Source organism: Hemitrygon akajei, chromosome 18, assembly GCF_048418815.1.
Source record: "Hemitrygon akajei chromosome 18, sHemAka1.3, whole genome shotgun sequence".
Lineage (NCBI taxonomy): Eukaryota > Metazoa > Chordata > Chondrichthyes > Myliobatiformes > Dasyatidae > Hemitrygon > Hemitrygon akajei.
In genome coordinates, this window is record NC_133141.1 from 31,386,237 (window position 1) to 31,404,037 (window position 17,801).

Below are 17,801 nucleotides of genomic sequence, written 5' to 3' on the forward strand. Positions count from 1 at the left end.
CAGTGTTTATTTTTTATATTGCAACTGATAGCAATTTTTATTTTGTTCCAGTATACTTCTTCAACAAAACCAACAAATTTTGTCTGTTGTTATAGGAATGATGTGAGTAAGCTGGAAATTGAACAGATTTAGAAAATTTTTGCCAGGAATCAAGGCCCTGAGTTATTATTTCAAGGTACATAAGCATAGGAGAACGAGGGGTGATCGCATAAAAGTGCATAAAATTATGAGGGACATAGTAAAGGTGATGACATGAAGTCTTATCCCTCCAAGTGGGGAGACAAAAACAGTGAGCAGAGGTTTAAGGTGAGCAGGAAGAGATTTAAAGGAGCTGAGCGGCAAATTTTTCATATACAGAGTGGTCAGTATATTCTGCATTCTGTTATTGTTTTACCTTGTTTCACCTCAATGCACTGTGTGATGATCTGATCTGTATGAACAGTATGGAAGGCAAGCTTTTCACTGTATCTCAGTACATGACAATAATCAACCAATTCCTGATGGAGGAATATTGAAATAGCACCTGGACATATATATACAAACAACATGCTGGAATATGAGCCAAATGTGGACAAAGGGGACCAACTTAGATGCCTATCATGGTCTGCAGGACAAACTGGGCTGAAGGGCCTGCTTCAGCTCAGTATGAGCATATACCAACAAACACCCTCAGCAACGATGCTGAGAAGCACCATCGCCATAGAGTCTGTTTGCACTGATTCAAGGAGGCAGCTCACCCCAACATTCAAAGGACAAGAAGTCACATAGCATAATGCTACATTTAATCTGCAATATTTAATGAAATCAATGATTTCTTTTGATGCTTCAAAGATTATCTCTGATTTTTTTCTGTCACACACTCCCAGGGTCAGACACAGAGTGAATCTCCCTCCACACTGTCCCAACACATACACCCAGGGTGAGACACAGAGTGAATCTCCCTCCGCACTGTCCATTCACACACCCGGGGTCAGACACAGAGTGAATCTCCCTCCACACTGTCCCATCATACACTCCCAGGGTCAGACACAGAGTGAAGCTCCCTCCACACTGTCCCATCACACACTCCCAGTGTCAGACACAGAGTGAAGCTCCCTCCACACTGTCCCAATGCAAAATATAGTTAGTTGCAGAGAAAGTGCAGTGCAGTCAGACAATAAGATGAAGGACCACAACAGGGTAGATTGGGAGAACAATTTTCCATCTTTAGTGTATAAGGAACTCCTAAGTCTTACAGAAAAAACCTGACATAAATGCAGATTCTCATTCTAATTATGATTCTGATCCCATCCACTTATCAGATTTTTCAGTTCCATCAATCTCCCCTCAGCCTCCACCATTCCAGAGAAAACAACCCAAGTTTGTCCACCCTCTCCTAGTAGCTCACGCCCTCTAATCCAGGCAACATCCTGGTGAATCTCCTCTGCTCCCTCTCCAAAGCCCCCACACCCTTCCTGCAATGGGGTGACTAGAAATGAATCCAATACTCCAGATGTGGACAGACTACAGTTTTATAGTCACCACAAGTACCAAAACTTGGAGAAGTAAAAAATTTTGTTTTGCTTGCCATCCACAACACATCACCATGTCAATACATTGAGGTAGGACAAGGTAAAACAATAACAAAATGCAGAATAAAGTGTAACAGTTATAGAGAAAGTGCAGAGCAGGCAGACAATAAAGTGCAAGAGCCACTACGGGGAACTTGTTCAGTCAAATTTGAGAGTGACACCCACTCCAAAGCACCCTGCCATTTACTGTTTAAATCTGAGGTAGACAGACTGCAGACATTGGAATCTGGAGCAACAATCTGCAAGACGAACTCAGCAGTCGAGGCATAGGCAGGACAGACGGTCAGAATCTATCTCCAGGGAGAAAAGTCTTAATACCAGAGGGGATGCATTTCAGGTGAGAGTAGAAAGTTAAAAGGAGATGTGTGCACCAAGTTTATATTGAAACAGAGTAGTGGGTGTCTAGAATGCGATGCCAAGAATGGTGGCAGGTGCAAATAAAACAGAGGTGCTTTTAAGAAGCTTTTAGATATTGGTGTTGCATTCCGATTGTCACAATGAAAATCTTCTGTTTTATATGCCATCTAGAGATATTCTGCCATAAATAAATACATAAAGGTAGTAAGAAAAAATAATATACAAGATACGGTTTTAGTTACGGAGACAGCAAAATGAAGAGAAACCGAACGGTGCAAACGCCACCATGATAACAGGAAAACAGAAGCTGCTGCTTGAGGGGAAGAGAGAGAGAAATAGAGTGTACACAGGGAGTCTGTAGGAGCAACCATGAGAGCAAGGAAAGAGAGAGAGGGGAGAGGGAGGGGAAGGGAGAGAGGGAGGGGAAGGGGGAAGGGAAACTAACATGAAGCCATATATGTCAAAGTGCAATTTCATGTCCACACATCTAACGGCATGTTCCTTACAAGTTAAGACAGGCATTGTCATCTGCGGCCCTACACCCAGTTCTTCCCAACCCTGCACACATTGTCTGTGCTCACAACAGATGGATCCACCCAGATCAAAGGTATAATACTGACTGCGCTCCACAGTTCACTCCGGTTATGACTCAGTCCAACTCCGTACTCACCTTCCAGCCTGGACAGACACATTCCCCCTGCGAATTAGCCCTCACACCAAACTTGCCATACAACAACCTCCACACCTCAAGCACTGCTTGTTACAGATAGTGTAGACTGCCAACGATGAAGAGAAATACAATTTACAAGGCAATTACACACCATTCCACAAATGCACTCCATTCACATGTAGAAATTTACATGCAATGAAGGTAGGACCAAAAATACTTGACTTTCTTAGACAATAGAATTATTTGTGTAAACTTTAAAGTCACTCACTGTGTAACTGTACAGAGTCACTGTTTATTCAGGGTGAGGGTTACTCACTGGGTAACTGTACAGAGTCACTGTTTATTCAGGGTGAGGGTCACTCACTGTGTAACTGTACAGAGTCACTGTTTATTCAGGGTGACGGTCACTCACTGTGTAACTGTACAGAGTCACTGTTTATTCAGGGTGAGGGTCACTCACTGTAACTGTACAGAGTCATTGTTTATTCAGGGTGAGGGTCACTCACTGTAACTGTACAGAGTCACTCTTTATTCAGGGTAAGGGTCACTCACTGTGTAATTGTACAGAGTCACTGTTCATTCAGGGTGAGGGTCACTCACTGTGTAACTGTACAGAGTCACTGTTTATCCAGGATGACGGTCACTCACTGTGTAACTGTACAGAGTCACTTTATTCAGGGTGAGGGTCACTCACTGTGTAACTGTACAGAGTCATTGTTTATTCAGGGTGAGGGTCACTCACTGTAACTGTACAGAGTCACTGTTTATTCAGGGTGAGGGTCACTCACTGTGTAACTGTACAGAGTCACTGTTTATTCAGGGTGAGGGTCACTCACTGTGTAACTGTACAGAGTCACTGTTTATTCAGGGTGAGGGTTACTCACTGTAAATGTACAGAGTCACTGTTTATTCAGTGTGACGGTCACTCACTGTAACTGTACAGAGTCACTGTTTATTTAGGGTGACTGTCATTCACTGTGTAACTGTACAGAGTCACTGTTTATTCAGGATGAGTGTCACTCACAGTGTAACTGTACAGAGTCACTGTTTATTCAGGGTGAGGGTCACTCACTGTAAATGTACAGAGTCACTGTTTATTCAGGGTGAGGGTCACTCACTGTGTAACTGTACAGAGTCACTGTTTATTCAGGGTGAGGGTCAATCACTGTGTAACTGTACAGAGTCACTGTTTATTCAGGGTGAGGGTCACTCACTGTGTAACTGTACAGAGTCACTGTTTATTCAGGGTGAGGGTCACTCACTGTGTAAATGTACAGAGTCACTGTTTATTCAGGGTGAGGGTCACTCACTGTGTAACTGTACAGAGTCACTGTTTATTCAGGGTGAGGGTCACTCACTGTGTAACTGTACAGAGTCACTGTTTATTCAGGGTGATTGTCACTCACTGTGTAACTGTACAGAGTCACTGTTTATTCAGGGTGAGGGTTACTCACTGTGTAACTGTACAGAGTCACTGTTTATTCAGGGTGAGGGTTACTCACTGTGTAACTGTACAGAGTCTCTGTTTATTCAGGGTGACGGTCACTCACTGTGTAACTGTACAGAGTCACTGTTTAGTCAGGGTGAGGGTCACTCACTGTGTAACTGTGCAGAATCAATGTTTATTCAGGGTGAGGATCACCAACTGTGTTACGGTACAGCCACTCTTTTCCCCAGGGCGAGGGTCACCCCCTGGAACTGTACAGTTACTTCTTTAGGTTGAGTGTCACTGATAGAGTGTCACAAAATGGGCAGTCACTGATACTTCAGAGTGCACATCAGACTGTATGGGAGGGTCGTTCACTTTAATTGTAGTCAGTTTTTTTCTTAAACCAAACAAATCTCTCTTTATAAGACAAGACCCCACATTTCCTTTCCTTTCTTTTGTTCATAGACGATGCAGCATTTGGCTTACCTACATTTGTAACACCAATCGCAATTTGCCACTCCAACCTGCAGTGCGTCCCCTCCACATGTACTCCTGCAGCCCGGAATGTGCCTGTCGCCAGCATTCCTCCAAGGATGTCTCAATGTACCGGCAGACCAAAGGATATCTTTCAGTCTCCATGTGGTTAACCCTGGTCCACAATGCCAACTCTGACCAATCTAAGGTTTTACCTGGGGCCACGCACTGCCTGGGCGTCATTTCTCGTGCTCTCAGCTTTCTTCATGGTTTTGGCAAAGGTTTCTATTCAGCACACCAAACGGGGAGAGTGAGCAACCTTGTCTGACGCCAGACTTAATGGAGGAAGTTATCTGTTTCACACCCATTGATTTGGTCTGCATGGCAGATGTTCATGTAAAGCAGTTAGATCCATTTACTCATTCACTGAACGCTATTGCAAAGTAAAGTCCCTTCAGCCCATGACATTGCGCTGACCTTTTATCTTTATCTTGCATCAATCTAATCCTTCCCTTATCCAGCTTCCAACACCCCTGGCAAGGCATTCCAGACTCACCATTCTTACAAACTTAACCCTGACATTTTCCCCACCCACATACTTTCCTCCAAACACCTTAAAATTATGTCCCCTTGTATTTGCCATGTCCATCCTGGGGAAAAAGTCTGTCTCTCCACTCTGTCAATGTCTTTTATCGTCTTGTAATCTCTGTTAAGTCACCTCTCATGCTCCTTCATTCTAAAGAGAAATGCCCTAGCTAGCTCAACCCATCCTCAAGTCCACACCCTTCCTATAATGAAGCGACCAGAACTGACCGCAATATTCCAAGTGTGGTCTAATCAAAGTTTTAAGCAGCTGTAATATTATGTCACAGCTCTTGAACTCAGTCCCCTGACCACTGAAGGCCAACACACCTTCTTAACCACCCTGTCAACTTATGCAGCAACTTTGAGGAAGCTGTGGTCATAAACCCCAAAGATCTCTCTGTACTATTGCTGCTAGTGCAGATGTATAGATGCTCATTTCCCGTGATAATCCATCCAGACCAGGGGATTTGTTATCACCTAGTATTTCTCAAAAGTTTCAGCACATTCTCTTTCTTGATGTCAACATATTTGTAGCACATCAGCCTGCTTTCCACTGTCCTTACATTCATCAAGGACCCTCTCACTGGTGAATACTGAAGCAAAGTATTCAATAAGGACCTCACCTACCTCCTCAGACTCCAGGTATATTTCCTCTACTATCCCTGATTAGTTCTACTGTCACTCTTGCCATCAAGCTGTTTTTCATGCATGTCTGGAACACCTTGGGGTTTTCCTTAATCCTACTCACCAAGGCCTTTTCACTCTCCTAAGTTCATTCTTCAGTTCCATCCTGGCTACTTTGTAACTCTCGAGGGCTGCATGACCTTGGGTTCCTAAACCTTAAGTAAGCTTTCTTTCTCCTGACCAGATGTCCCACATCTCTTGTCAACCATGGTTCCTCTGCCCTACCATCCTTTCCCTGCCTCAATGGGACAAAGCCACCCAGAAACTCCACATTTCTGTTGTGCACTTTCCCGAGTACACCCATTCCTAATTTATGCTCCCCAGGTCTTGCCTAATAGCATCATAACCCCTCTCCCCCAATTAAATACTTACATATACCTTCTCCAAGGCTGTGTTAAAGATCAGGGAATTGTGGCCACCATCTCCGAAATGCGCACAGCTGATCTAGTTCATTTCCTTGAACCAGATGCAGTATGGCCTCTCCTTTAGTTTGACCATTGACATACTGTGTCAGGAATTCTTCTTGGACACATCTTAGGGAAGTTTAAGTCACCCATGACAACATCCCTGTTATTTTTTGCAGCTTTCCAAAATCTGCCTCCCTCTCTGTTCCTCCATTCCCAAAGCCAATTTTGGAGTATACTTGTCAAAGGCTTTCTCCCGGTCCAAGCTGACCTGGCAGGTATCAACTCCTCCACACCCCCCACACGTAAGCCCTGAGCAGCACAGGCCAAGATCTTTCTGCCAGGTACTCCACAGGTTTAGTCCAGGTGGATCACCTGTCCCAGAGCAGACTTGAACCTGCTGGTGATGGCCTTGGTCATAATCGTGTAGACTACATTCAACAGTGAAATGGCTTTCCAATTCCATACGTCATCCCTCTCCCCCTTCTGCCCTTCCTCATGGAGACTGACATGCTGCCAGCTGGAAAATATAAGGTGAAGCACAACTGGAAGATGAAAACAGTCACATTGGCCACTCCAACTCCAAGCAATAGTGTAACCGTTTGTTCTTTGCGTCGTTTTTTTACGATCGCTAGACATTACTGGATATTAAGAAGACCAGGTACTGCAAGTCTACCTCACTAGCGAGTAGCAGCGGAGCTCCGCAGCATGGGCTTATTGCGCTCCGTGTTGTCACCTGCTACCCCGTCAGAAGCAGTGGGCCAGGAAGCAAAAGCGCGGGAAGTGCTTTGGCGAGACTGAAGACGAAATCCTGCAGGCCAGATCTCCCGGCAATTCTGCCTTCAAACATTCGATTGCTAGAAAATAAACTAGATTACCTGCGCCTGAGACTGAATCAGCGTGAGATGAAAGACCGCTGTGTGCTCATCCTGACAGAAATGTGGTTCCAGGACACCAGCCCTGAAGCAAGTGGATTTCATCTCTTTTTGGACCGACAGAATTCCCGTGATCTCTGGCGAGGCTCATGGTGAAGGTGCATGCGTTTATGTTGTTGAGAACTGGTGCGCGAATGCTTCGGTACTGACGGCCCACTATGGTAGTGTTCTTAAAGGTGAAGTGTAGGCCCTTCTGTTTACTGAGGGAGTTCACTACCATTGTGATTGTGCCTGTACACACCCCCTTCCCCCATGCTAATGCTGGGGAGTTGCCATTCCTGACCTGCAAACCACACGCCCTGATGTTGCCAACTTTAACCATGCTAACTTAAAAACAGCCCTGCCTAACTCTATCAGCGTGCTGACTTGGCTACCAGGCTTGAGAACATATTAGACCTGGTTTATACCGACATTCCTGGTGCGTACAAAACAACTCTGACCACTTATCTATCACGCTATACGCTGCATACCAACAACTGATTCAAAACAGTTCAAAGGGAGATAAAACAACGGGCCAGAAGGGGCAACCTCAGCATTACAGGGCTGTTTTGAAAACACGGACTGGAGCGTGCTCAAGGGAGTCGGCTACCTACCACCGTTCACATTAACACTGATGAGTACGAGAGACCTGTGGCTGGATACGTAGAGAAGTGTACTGAGGAAATATTACTGTCATTAATCACATCTACGTGAGGGATCAGGGAGAAGGCAGCTCTCACAAAATACTGCTGGAACTCAGCAGGTCAGACAGATCATGGAAAAGAGTAAACAGCCGACCCTTCTTCAGTCCTGACGAAGGGTCAGCCCGAAATGTCCACTGTACTATTTTCCTAGATGCTGCCTGACCTGCTGAGTTTCTCCGGCATTTTGTGTGTGTGTTGCTTGGATTTCCAGCATCTGCAGATTTTCTCGTGTGTGATAAGACAGCTCTCAGGTCAGCAAGAGCTGCGCTTTCCCGCACTGTCAGAAAGGCAAAACGGGGTTATTCACAGACAGCCATTTCTGTGACACCAAAGACACGGGGCATATGTGGCAGGGTTTTCAGACCATAACGGACTACAAGTCCACCACATGCACCAACAACAGTGACACTTTTCCTCCTGATAGGCTGGGTGTCTTTTACCCTCAGTTTGTGCCAGTGAGGAAGAGCACCTCCATCTCCGAGGAGCAGGTTCTAGCTGATTTGGCCACAGCTGATGCGAGGAAGACCCTAGCCAGGGTCAGCCCCCGTAAAGCCGTGGGGCCTGATAACACAGCTCGTCGGGTGCTGAGGGACTGTGTAGCCCAGTTAAGAGGTTCTAACAGACATCTTCAACATCTCTCTGGAACAGTCCTCCACTGTCCCCACAGGCTTCAAAGGGACCACTGTCATCCCAGGTGCCCAAGACAGTAGCCTCAACGGAGGGAGATCGAAAATCTGGCTGAGTGGAGCCAGTCCTCAGTGGTGGAGAGGGTCAATAACTTTAAATTCCTCGGTGTTATCATTTCAAAGGATATGTGCTCTGCAGCACTGACCTCAACAATAATGTCACGCTTTGAGTGGCTGGTTATCTATCACATTGAATCTCATCTTCCTGCTGCTTTGCACCCTTTCCAGTTTGCTTATCGCTCAAATCAGTCCACTAGTGATGCCATGGTCTGTGTCCTCTGTTCTGTCCTGTCCCACCTAGAAAATGGTGTCTCACATCCCAGGATGCTGTTTATCAATTTCAGCTCGGCGTTTAGACCATAATATAAATTTGCCGATGACACAACTGTTGTCAGCAGAATCTCAAATGAGGAGACATACAGGAATGTGATAGATCAAATTGATTAGGTGGTGTCAGTGTCACAACATCAATAAGACCAAGAAATTGATTGAGGACTTCCCCTTACACCAGTCCTCAAAGGGATCAGCAGTGGAAATGGTGAGCAGTTTCAAATTCCTGGGTGTCGACATCTCTGAAGATCTATCCTGGGTCCAACATATTGATGCAATTATGAAGACGACAGACAATACAGTTATACTTCATTAGGAATTTGAGGAGATTTGGTATGTTACCAAGTTTCTACAGATGCAGAGTGGAAAGCATTCTAACTACTTGTATCACTGCAGAGGGCTGTAGACTCAGCCAATTCCATCGCGGGCAGAAGCCTCCTTTCCATCATGGGCATTTTCAAAAGGCAGTGCCTCAAGAAGGCAACATCCATCTCATTACTATCATCAGAGGTGGTACAAGAGCCTCAAGACCCACATTCAGGAACAGCTTCTCCCCCTTTGCCATCTGATTCGTGAACGGCCCACGAATGTGTGAACACTACCTTGTTATTTCTTTTTCCTTCCACCACTTACTTCTGTAATTTATAGTGATTTTCCATCTTTACACTTTATTACTGCCACAAAACAAAATACTTCATGTCATCTGACAGTGTTAATAAATCTCACTGATATTATCCCTAGGTCACTGACAAATATGCATGTGCATCTGAATTACTTCCAGTGTTCTCCATACACAGCACCTCCTGTAGAAAGGCACACCCCCGTCGCCCCTCCTGCTGTGCAGCCAAACCCCTTCCTGTCACTAAGAGGTACACACTTGCCTCGTGCCTGGCAGATCAACTCCACCAGCTTAAGTTTCACCTCACAAAACCTGATACAAGCCACCGATTAATTACTTCCACACAGACCACGAGGGGTGAGCCAGGCCCTCTGGATAATTACAAGACTTCAGACAAAAGCGAAAGGAGCCCCAGCTTCTCAAATTCCACTTGTAAGGAGCTGCCGTGTTTTCAAAACACAAGTTTAACGTCCAAATCTGACAAGAGGGAGTTGATAGATACATTGTTAGGTGACGTACTAGACAGATTTTTACAATCTTGCAGATTACCTGTGGGGTTAATCTGCCTCCCACTTGAAATGTCAGGCATTGTTTGATCTGCTGAGTACTATCTCTCCAGTGCAAAAGTGAGAACAGAAACTGGCCCTTCAGCCCATTAATGTCACGGTGAACATCAAGAACACGTCTGCACCAATAGTGCTTTGTTCTCCTCACATTGAGATGAATCCTTGCCAGATTCTGTCTCACATAGAGGCACATAGGAGGCTGAAGAAATTTGGAATGTCCCGTATAACACTCAACAATTTTTTTAAAAATCGATGCATCATTAGTACATTAAATGTTCTGCTGTGACCGCAAGAAATCGCGGAGAGTTGTGGACACAGCTCAGCGCATCACGGAAACCAGCCTCCCCTCCATGGACTCTGTCATGTCTACACTTCTCACTGTCTCAGTAAATCAGCCAGAATAATCAAAGACCCCTCCCAGCCTGGATGTATCACATGTCACATGTTATGAAGACCCCACTCCTAATCCATTCCATCAAACCAAGGTCAAGGACCAGCTGGTACTTACAGACGTCTGCCGTTTCATCCGATCCGTCTGGACAGTCTTTCTCTCCATCGCACCTCCAGCCTTTTGATATACAGGTTATCCCATCCTTGCACACAAACTGTTTGGGACTGCAGGTTTTCTGTGCTGTAGGGAGAAGGTGAGCAAACAATGGTCAAGGAACTGCACAAGTCTCAACATTACCAACCCAGGCAAAACAGCACAGGGAACCTATACACTTTAGATGTACTGTTGGAAGTGTTGACCACTTTGCACTACATTTCCTTTTGATTTTGCTCTAATAGTGTTCTTTCTTGGATAATATTGTATAATTTTTTTTAATGAATGTTGTGTCTCTATGTGGAAGTCGAATCTGGATAAACTCACTCAGAAACCTTTATTCAAAGCCTCCGGGGCACTTCAGTTAGTCGCTCAAACAGGAACAGTCTCCTGCTCCATCCACCAACTAACTGGCAGTTCCCCTTACAGAACAGATATAGTTGCTCCCACACTGGAGCCGGCCTTATCTATATGCATGACAGTACAGAGAGGCAAATTACATAATAGATACAGTGGCCACATACAAAGGACAGGCTGGAACGGTCTTATCTATGTTCATGACTGCACAAAGAGACAAGGACCTTGAAGCACTAACTGCAAGAAATATGGCTCAGCATGGCTTACCACATCTGTTGATCATCATCGGTTTCTTACAGAAAAACAGGCTGCTATTGTTTAATTGACCATGTTAACCCTTTACATACTTTATCATCTAATAGCTTCCCATTGCACCTGTGTACAATGTACAGTCGGCACTCCTTATCCGCGGGGGATTGGTTCCGGGACCCCCCGCGGATACCAAAAAACGCGGATGGTCAAGTTGGTGAACTTTAGGACCTGTCGGAGCTCTGGACCGTACTTAACCTGTCTCAGTGCGGTGGAGTTTAGGACCCGGCGGAGATCAGGACCCGCCGCCCTCAGTGTTTCTGTTCTGTTGACAGGAAGCAATCACGATTGAAAATAAAGTGGAAATAATAAAGCGTTTGGAAAGAAGTGAAATGCCATCGGGTCATTGGAAAAGTGTTAGGCTACAGTCAGTCAACGATCGGAACAATTTTAAAGGATAAAGTGAGAATAATGGAGCATGTGAAGGCCCTGCCCTGATGAAAGCTACAATTATTACTAAACAACCCAGTGGTTTAATTATTGAAATACATACTTTTCTTGTGTTTTATATGCATAGAAAGGTAAAATATATACTATATACTAAGACACACACGTTTGACTGACGCTAAATAATACCGAGTGTACCTGTTCCAACTTAGAGAACTTCGATTTTTTTTTCTTGATCCCGATCCGCGGTAACCTATGCACATCCTCCCATATACAAACGTATTTTAAATCATCTCTAGATTACTTATAATACCAAATACAATGTAAATAGTTGTTATACTGTATTGTTTAGGGAATAATGACAAGAAAAAAGTCTGTACATGCTCAAACAATGAGTGATGGAGAGAGAACTTGTGGGCTTTCCTGATCTGCGGTTGGTGGAATCCGCGCATGCAGAACCCGTGGATAAGAAGGGCCAACTGTACTTGTGCATGTGAAACCAAACAATACATTTACTTCAACAAATTTTAAAAGGAATTTAGAAAGTGGGAATGTTCCCACTGGTGAGAGAGTCTCAAACAAGGGGACAGAATTACAGGATTAAGGGGTGGGTTTGGTCATTTAGCCCAAGCTGTGGGGACAACTTCTCAGATGGAGGGGAATGTCTGGAATTCTCTTCCACCACCACCCCGCCCCCGCCAAGAGGGATGAAGGCCTAATCATAGGTGAAGTTAAAGAGTCCTCAGCCAGTCACGTAGATGCCATGGCCAAAAATGCTCATCAGTACCTCTACTTCCTCAGGAAGCTGAGGAAATTCTACATGACCAAGGGTTTCGGCCCGAAACGTCGTCACTACCTCCTCCCATAGATGCTGTCTGGCCTGCTGAGTTCTGCCAGCATTTTGTGTTTTTATTAACCCTCACAAATTTACTTTTTACAGATCTGGCCATGGACTCATCTCCACCTACCTGCCTTTTCTCCATAACCCGCAATTCCCCTACTATGCAAAATTTTACCCAACCTTGTCTTAAATATATTTACTGAGGTAGCCTCCACTGCTTCATTGGGCAGAGAATTCCACAGATTCACCACTCTCTGGGAAAAGCAGTTCCTCCTCATCTCCATCCTAAATCTACTCCCCCGCAATCTTGAGACTATGTCCCCTAGTTCTCACCTACCAGTGGAAACAACTTTGTTGCCTCTATTTTATCTATCCTCTTCATAATTTTATATGTTTCTATAAGATCTCCTCTCATTCTTCTGAATTCCAGTGAGTATAGTCCCAGGCGACTCAATCTCCCCTCATAGTCTAACCTCCTCATCTCTGGAATCAACCTGGTGAACCTCCTATCACAGAAACCAGAGGGAAGATATACAAGGACCTCTTGTACACTAGAAATGGGTTCTTAATCTCCCAATATATCTTACCTTGACAATTGCACCTTATCGTCTGCCTGCACTCTCTCTGTAACTGTGACAGTTCATTCTGCATTGTTATTTCTTTACCCCTGTTCTACCGTAATGTACTGATGTGACGAAATGATCTGCATGCACGGTATGCAAAGTTTTCTTCACCCGTTCGGGGAGGGTGTGGAAATTAATGGTCAAAAGATGAAAACCAAGAACTGTAGCACAGAAAGACCTGGGCAGAACAGCCGGATTTGCATTGAGATGTGGGACAGGTTTGATGGGCCAAGTGGCCTTCTACCTCCATGCAGAGATGGAAAAACACAATGTGCCAAAGCCTCTTGCGGAGTAAACAAAGCAATAGGGCTATCAAAATTCTGGACACAAACTCAAAGTATCCAGCTCAGTAAGTCCTCTGACCTCATTAACCAGTGGCACACAGGCTGCATTGTAATAAAGCGTGCTGGATAACCGATCTGTGAGAACAATGCGCGTTTAGTCACAGACCACGGGGAGTGGAGTAGAGACTCTTCCCTTGGGCATGAGCTGGTCCATGTAAGGAGTGAGGCCCATCCCACCACAACACCTGAGAAAAGGTTCTTTGGATTGAACCTGACTCGGCTGCAAGTGAGAGACAGGACGAAGGGGTGGTCTGGAAAAGGGGGCTCTGGGGTGGGGCTGGCTTCCCTGGAGCAAAGGAGGCTGAGGAGTGACATGATTGAAGTCTATAGGGTTATGAGGGACATGGATAAAGTGGACGATCAACAGTCATTTCCAAGGGTAGGGGAAGGTAGAACAGCACAGAACAGAAACAGGCCCTTCAGCCCACCAGTTGTGCCAAATTAATTAAGCTGGCAATTAAACACCAAACAAATCCCTTCTGCCAATACAATTTCCACATTCATCCATACTCTGCATATCCATGTGCCTATCCAACAGCATCTTAAACACCTCTATATTTTTCTCCACCACCACCCTGGCAGCACATTCCAGGCATCCATCACTGTAAAACATGCCCTGCACACTCCTTTTTAACTCTTCCCCCCTCACCTTAAAGGCATGGCCTCTGCTATTACACTTTTCAACCCCAGGGGAAAAAAAAGGCACTACCTGTCTATTTTATCTGTGCCTCTCAATCTTATAAACCTCTAACAGGTCACCGCTCCACAGAAAAGAACCCAGCCTCTCCTTGTAGCTCACGCCCTCCAATCCAGGCAGCATCCTGGTAAACAGCCTCTGCTCCCTCTCCAAAGTCTCCACACCCTTCCTGTAACGGGGAGACCAGGAATGCACACAATACTCCAAGTGCAACCGGACCAGTTTTATAAGAGACTTGAATCAAGAGTCTGGAAACTGTGTTGTAGATTTATAACCCCAACAGATTCACAGGTGGTGTCACCTCACCTGGAAGGATTGTTTGGGGCCCTGAATGGTAGTAAAGGTGGCAGTGGAGGGGCAGGTATAGCACTTGTTCCACTTGCAAGTATAAGTGTCAGGAGAGAGATCAGTGGGGAGGGATGAATGGACAAGAGAGACATGTAGAGAGTGACCCCTGTAGAAAGCAGGGAGCAGTGAAAGATGCGCTTGGGGTGGGATCCTGTTGGAGATGTTGGAGGTTCTGGAGAATTATGTGCTGGACACAGAGGCTGGTGGGGTGGTAGGTGAGGACAAGAGGAACCCTATCACTAGAGGGGTGGCAGGAGGATGGGGTGAGAGCAGACATGCATGAAATGGAAGACAGCAGAGTTCCCCTGTAAGGGCTCTGTCTACACTTCACGCTGCCTCAGTAAAGCAGCCAGTATAATCAGAAACCCCACCCACTCCAGGCATTCTCTCTTCTCCCCTGCTAACAGGCAGAAGATACAAAATCCTGAAACTATGCCCACCGTGCTCAAGGACAGCTTCCATCATAAAACATAATCTATGTTTACTGAATGGTGCCCTAATACAATAAAATGCACTTTTGACCTCTCCGTCTACCTCCCCGTGACCCGTGCACCTTATCTGCCTGCACTTTCTCTGTAACTGTAACACTCCATTTTACATTTTGGTATTGTTTGTGGCTTAGTATTACCTCAATGGAATGTAAAACCAAGTTTTACTGTCATAAGCCAATTTACCTCTCTCACCTTAAAGTTTTGCCCTCTAGTATTGAGCAATTCTACGTGGGGGGGGGGGGGAGAGAAGAGATACCGATTGTCTACTCTGTGTCTTTCCTGATATTATAAACTTCTATCAGGTAGCCTCTCAGTCTATGTTGCTTCAGAAAAAAAAACCAAGTTTAGCCAGCCTCTCCTTATACCCCATGCCCTCTAATCCTGGTTAAACCTCTTCGGCGCCCTCCTCAAAGCCTCCACACTCTTCTTGTAATGAGGTAATTCCCCTTAAAACCACACAGAATGCTGGAGGAACTCAGCAGGTCAGGTAGCATTTACGGAGGGGAATAAACAGTCGACGTTTCGGGTCGATAGTCCTGTTGAAGGGTCTCAGCCCAAAACATCACTGTTTATCCCCCTCCGTACACTGCCTGGCCTGCTGAGTTGCTCCAGCATTTCCATGCTCAAGATTTCCAGCATCAGCAGAATCTCGTGTTTGTACTCCTTAAAACCAGCTGAACATAATGCTTTGCCCAACTTGTCCAAACCGTCCCTTACTGTCAAATTTTACTGGAGTTCCAAAAGCAGGAAACAGGTGGGGGTGGGGGGTTTATAAGTAGATCTGGAACAGCCCCTACAAATTCCCGTATCATTAAATTCAAAGGTCTGACATACGTACATGCTCATTCATACGATGGCAGAGTTAGTTCCTGTTCTTTACTTTCAGTAATTTCTTTGTCATATCAATCTTATGAATGGCATCAAAAGCACACAAGGAAACTGCGGTGTGTTTTTTCTCTAATTGAGCAGTCATTGTGTATTGCCTAAAGGCTGATTCATACTTGTGCGTACGGGCTACGCCGCAGCCCTGTTATTCACTTCTGCGTCACTCTACGCCGTAGCAAGCATGCGTTGGTGTGCGCCAAAACGCTAGTTGGCGGTGGGGTTTCTATGCCACTGTGTTGAGTTTCTTCGTGAGAGACATGGACAAGGAAATGCATTTCAAACATTTTCACATGTCGGCAGGTAGATTTGATGATTTGGTTCATCTATTTTGCGTCGGTGTACAGACATGGCAGAGAAGAAACAACCGGAAATGTGATGCTACCAAGCAGACCAATCACAGTTGTGGTTTGCATCGCCGCAACGTGAGTTACTTTTCTGGAGAGGTGCACATCACCCTACAACGTTGATGTGATGCACAAGTCCAAATCAGCCTTGACTTGCTACTCACAGAAGCTCATTTCTCTTATTACTGTCTTGCACAACCATTAAGAAATACAAAGCAGAATGCATGAAGCTGCAGAAGCGTAAGACAGAGTCCATGAAAAGGAAACTTCCCAGATGCGCTGAGCTAGGTCCACAACTTGTCACCAAGTACTAACAATTTTCTAAAGATGTACTGTTGGAAGTGTCCTGACTGGTTGCATCACAGTCTGGTACGGCAATTCGAACGTGCAGGAATGTAAGAAGCTGCAGAGAGTCATGGACTCTGCCCAATACATCACGGACACTTCCCTCCCCACCATGGGTAGTGTCTACAGGAGGTGCTGCCTCAAGAAGGCAACGTCCATCATCAGAGATCCCCACCATCCGGGCCATCCCATCTTCTCACAGCTCCCATCGGGCAGGAGGTACAGAAGCCTGAAGTCCCACACCACCAGGTTCAGGAACAGCTACTTCCCTTCAAACATTCGGTTCCTGAACCAACCGGCACAACCCTGATCACCACCTCAGTACAGCAACACCGTGACCACTCTGCGATATGATGGACTTTGTTTTTGTTCTAATTGTGTTCTTTCCAGTGGAAAAGTATCAGCACTACCTTCTCAAGGGCAACTAGGGATGGGCAATAAAATGCTGGCTCAGCCTGAGAAACCCACTTCCCTTGAATCAACAAAATATACCTGTATACCTGAGAAATGAGCAATGGGCCAAATTTATTGCTCAAGACCTTCCAAGCCACATCAGAGCGGCGGAAACAAGCTGGTAGGCTAATCCGTTCTGTGGAAAAAGCAGCATTTGAGAACCAGCCGTTTATCTCAAGCAGGCAATTTAGAAAGGCAATAAACGCAGTATTATCCCCAGCATTGCATAAACATAAAACCCAATAAACCTCTCAGCAGCAAGGCCAGTCTGATCAACAATGTCAGCTGGAGAAGGCTTCAATTCATTTCCTTCTTGCCAGAGAGGGGAAACAACGTCCCGGTAATCCTCTAAGCTGGCAGACTAAACATATCTGACAAAGCTCCCCGCCGTCAATGGCCCCTATTCAGAAACTGCCTCCAGCTCATCAGGCACCCAAGCCAACAGGAGACAAGGGAGACCTGGACTCCATCCTGACCTCCCAAGGCATCCCACCCGGAGACTTCTCGCGGCCTCAGTAAAGCAGCCAGCATAAGCAAAGACCCCACCCACACCAGACATTTTGTCTTCTCCTACAGGGCAGAAGATACAGAAATCAGGACCACAGGCTCAAGGATCTAAGACTATTAAATGGTCTCCTAGTGCAATAAGATGGATTCTTGATGTCAAGATCTACTCGCCCTGGTTCTTGCACCTTATTGTCTGCCTGCACTGCACTTTCTCTGTAACTGTGACACTTTATTCTGCATTCTGTTATTGCTTTACCTTGTTCTACCTCAATACATTGTGAAATGATCTGATCTGAATGAGCAGTATGGAAGACAAGCTTTTCACTGTATCAG

The 17,801-nt window shown here is 45.4% G+C and overlaps 1 protein-coding gene across 1 annotated transcript in view; it reads right to left on the minus strand.

Annotated features, from left to right (window-relative positions):
• The window catches only part of LOC140741643 (low-density lipoprotein receptor-related protein 1-like), a 561,364-nt gene that overhangs the window by 517,877 nt on the left and 25,686 nt on the right, over positions 1 to 17,801 (minus strand). Inside the window, 1 exon segment of the mRNA XM_073071927.1 lies at positions 10,502 to 10,624. Within this exon segment, the coding sequence (XP_072928028.1) occupies positions 10,502 to 10,624 (123 nt within the window).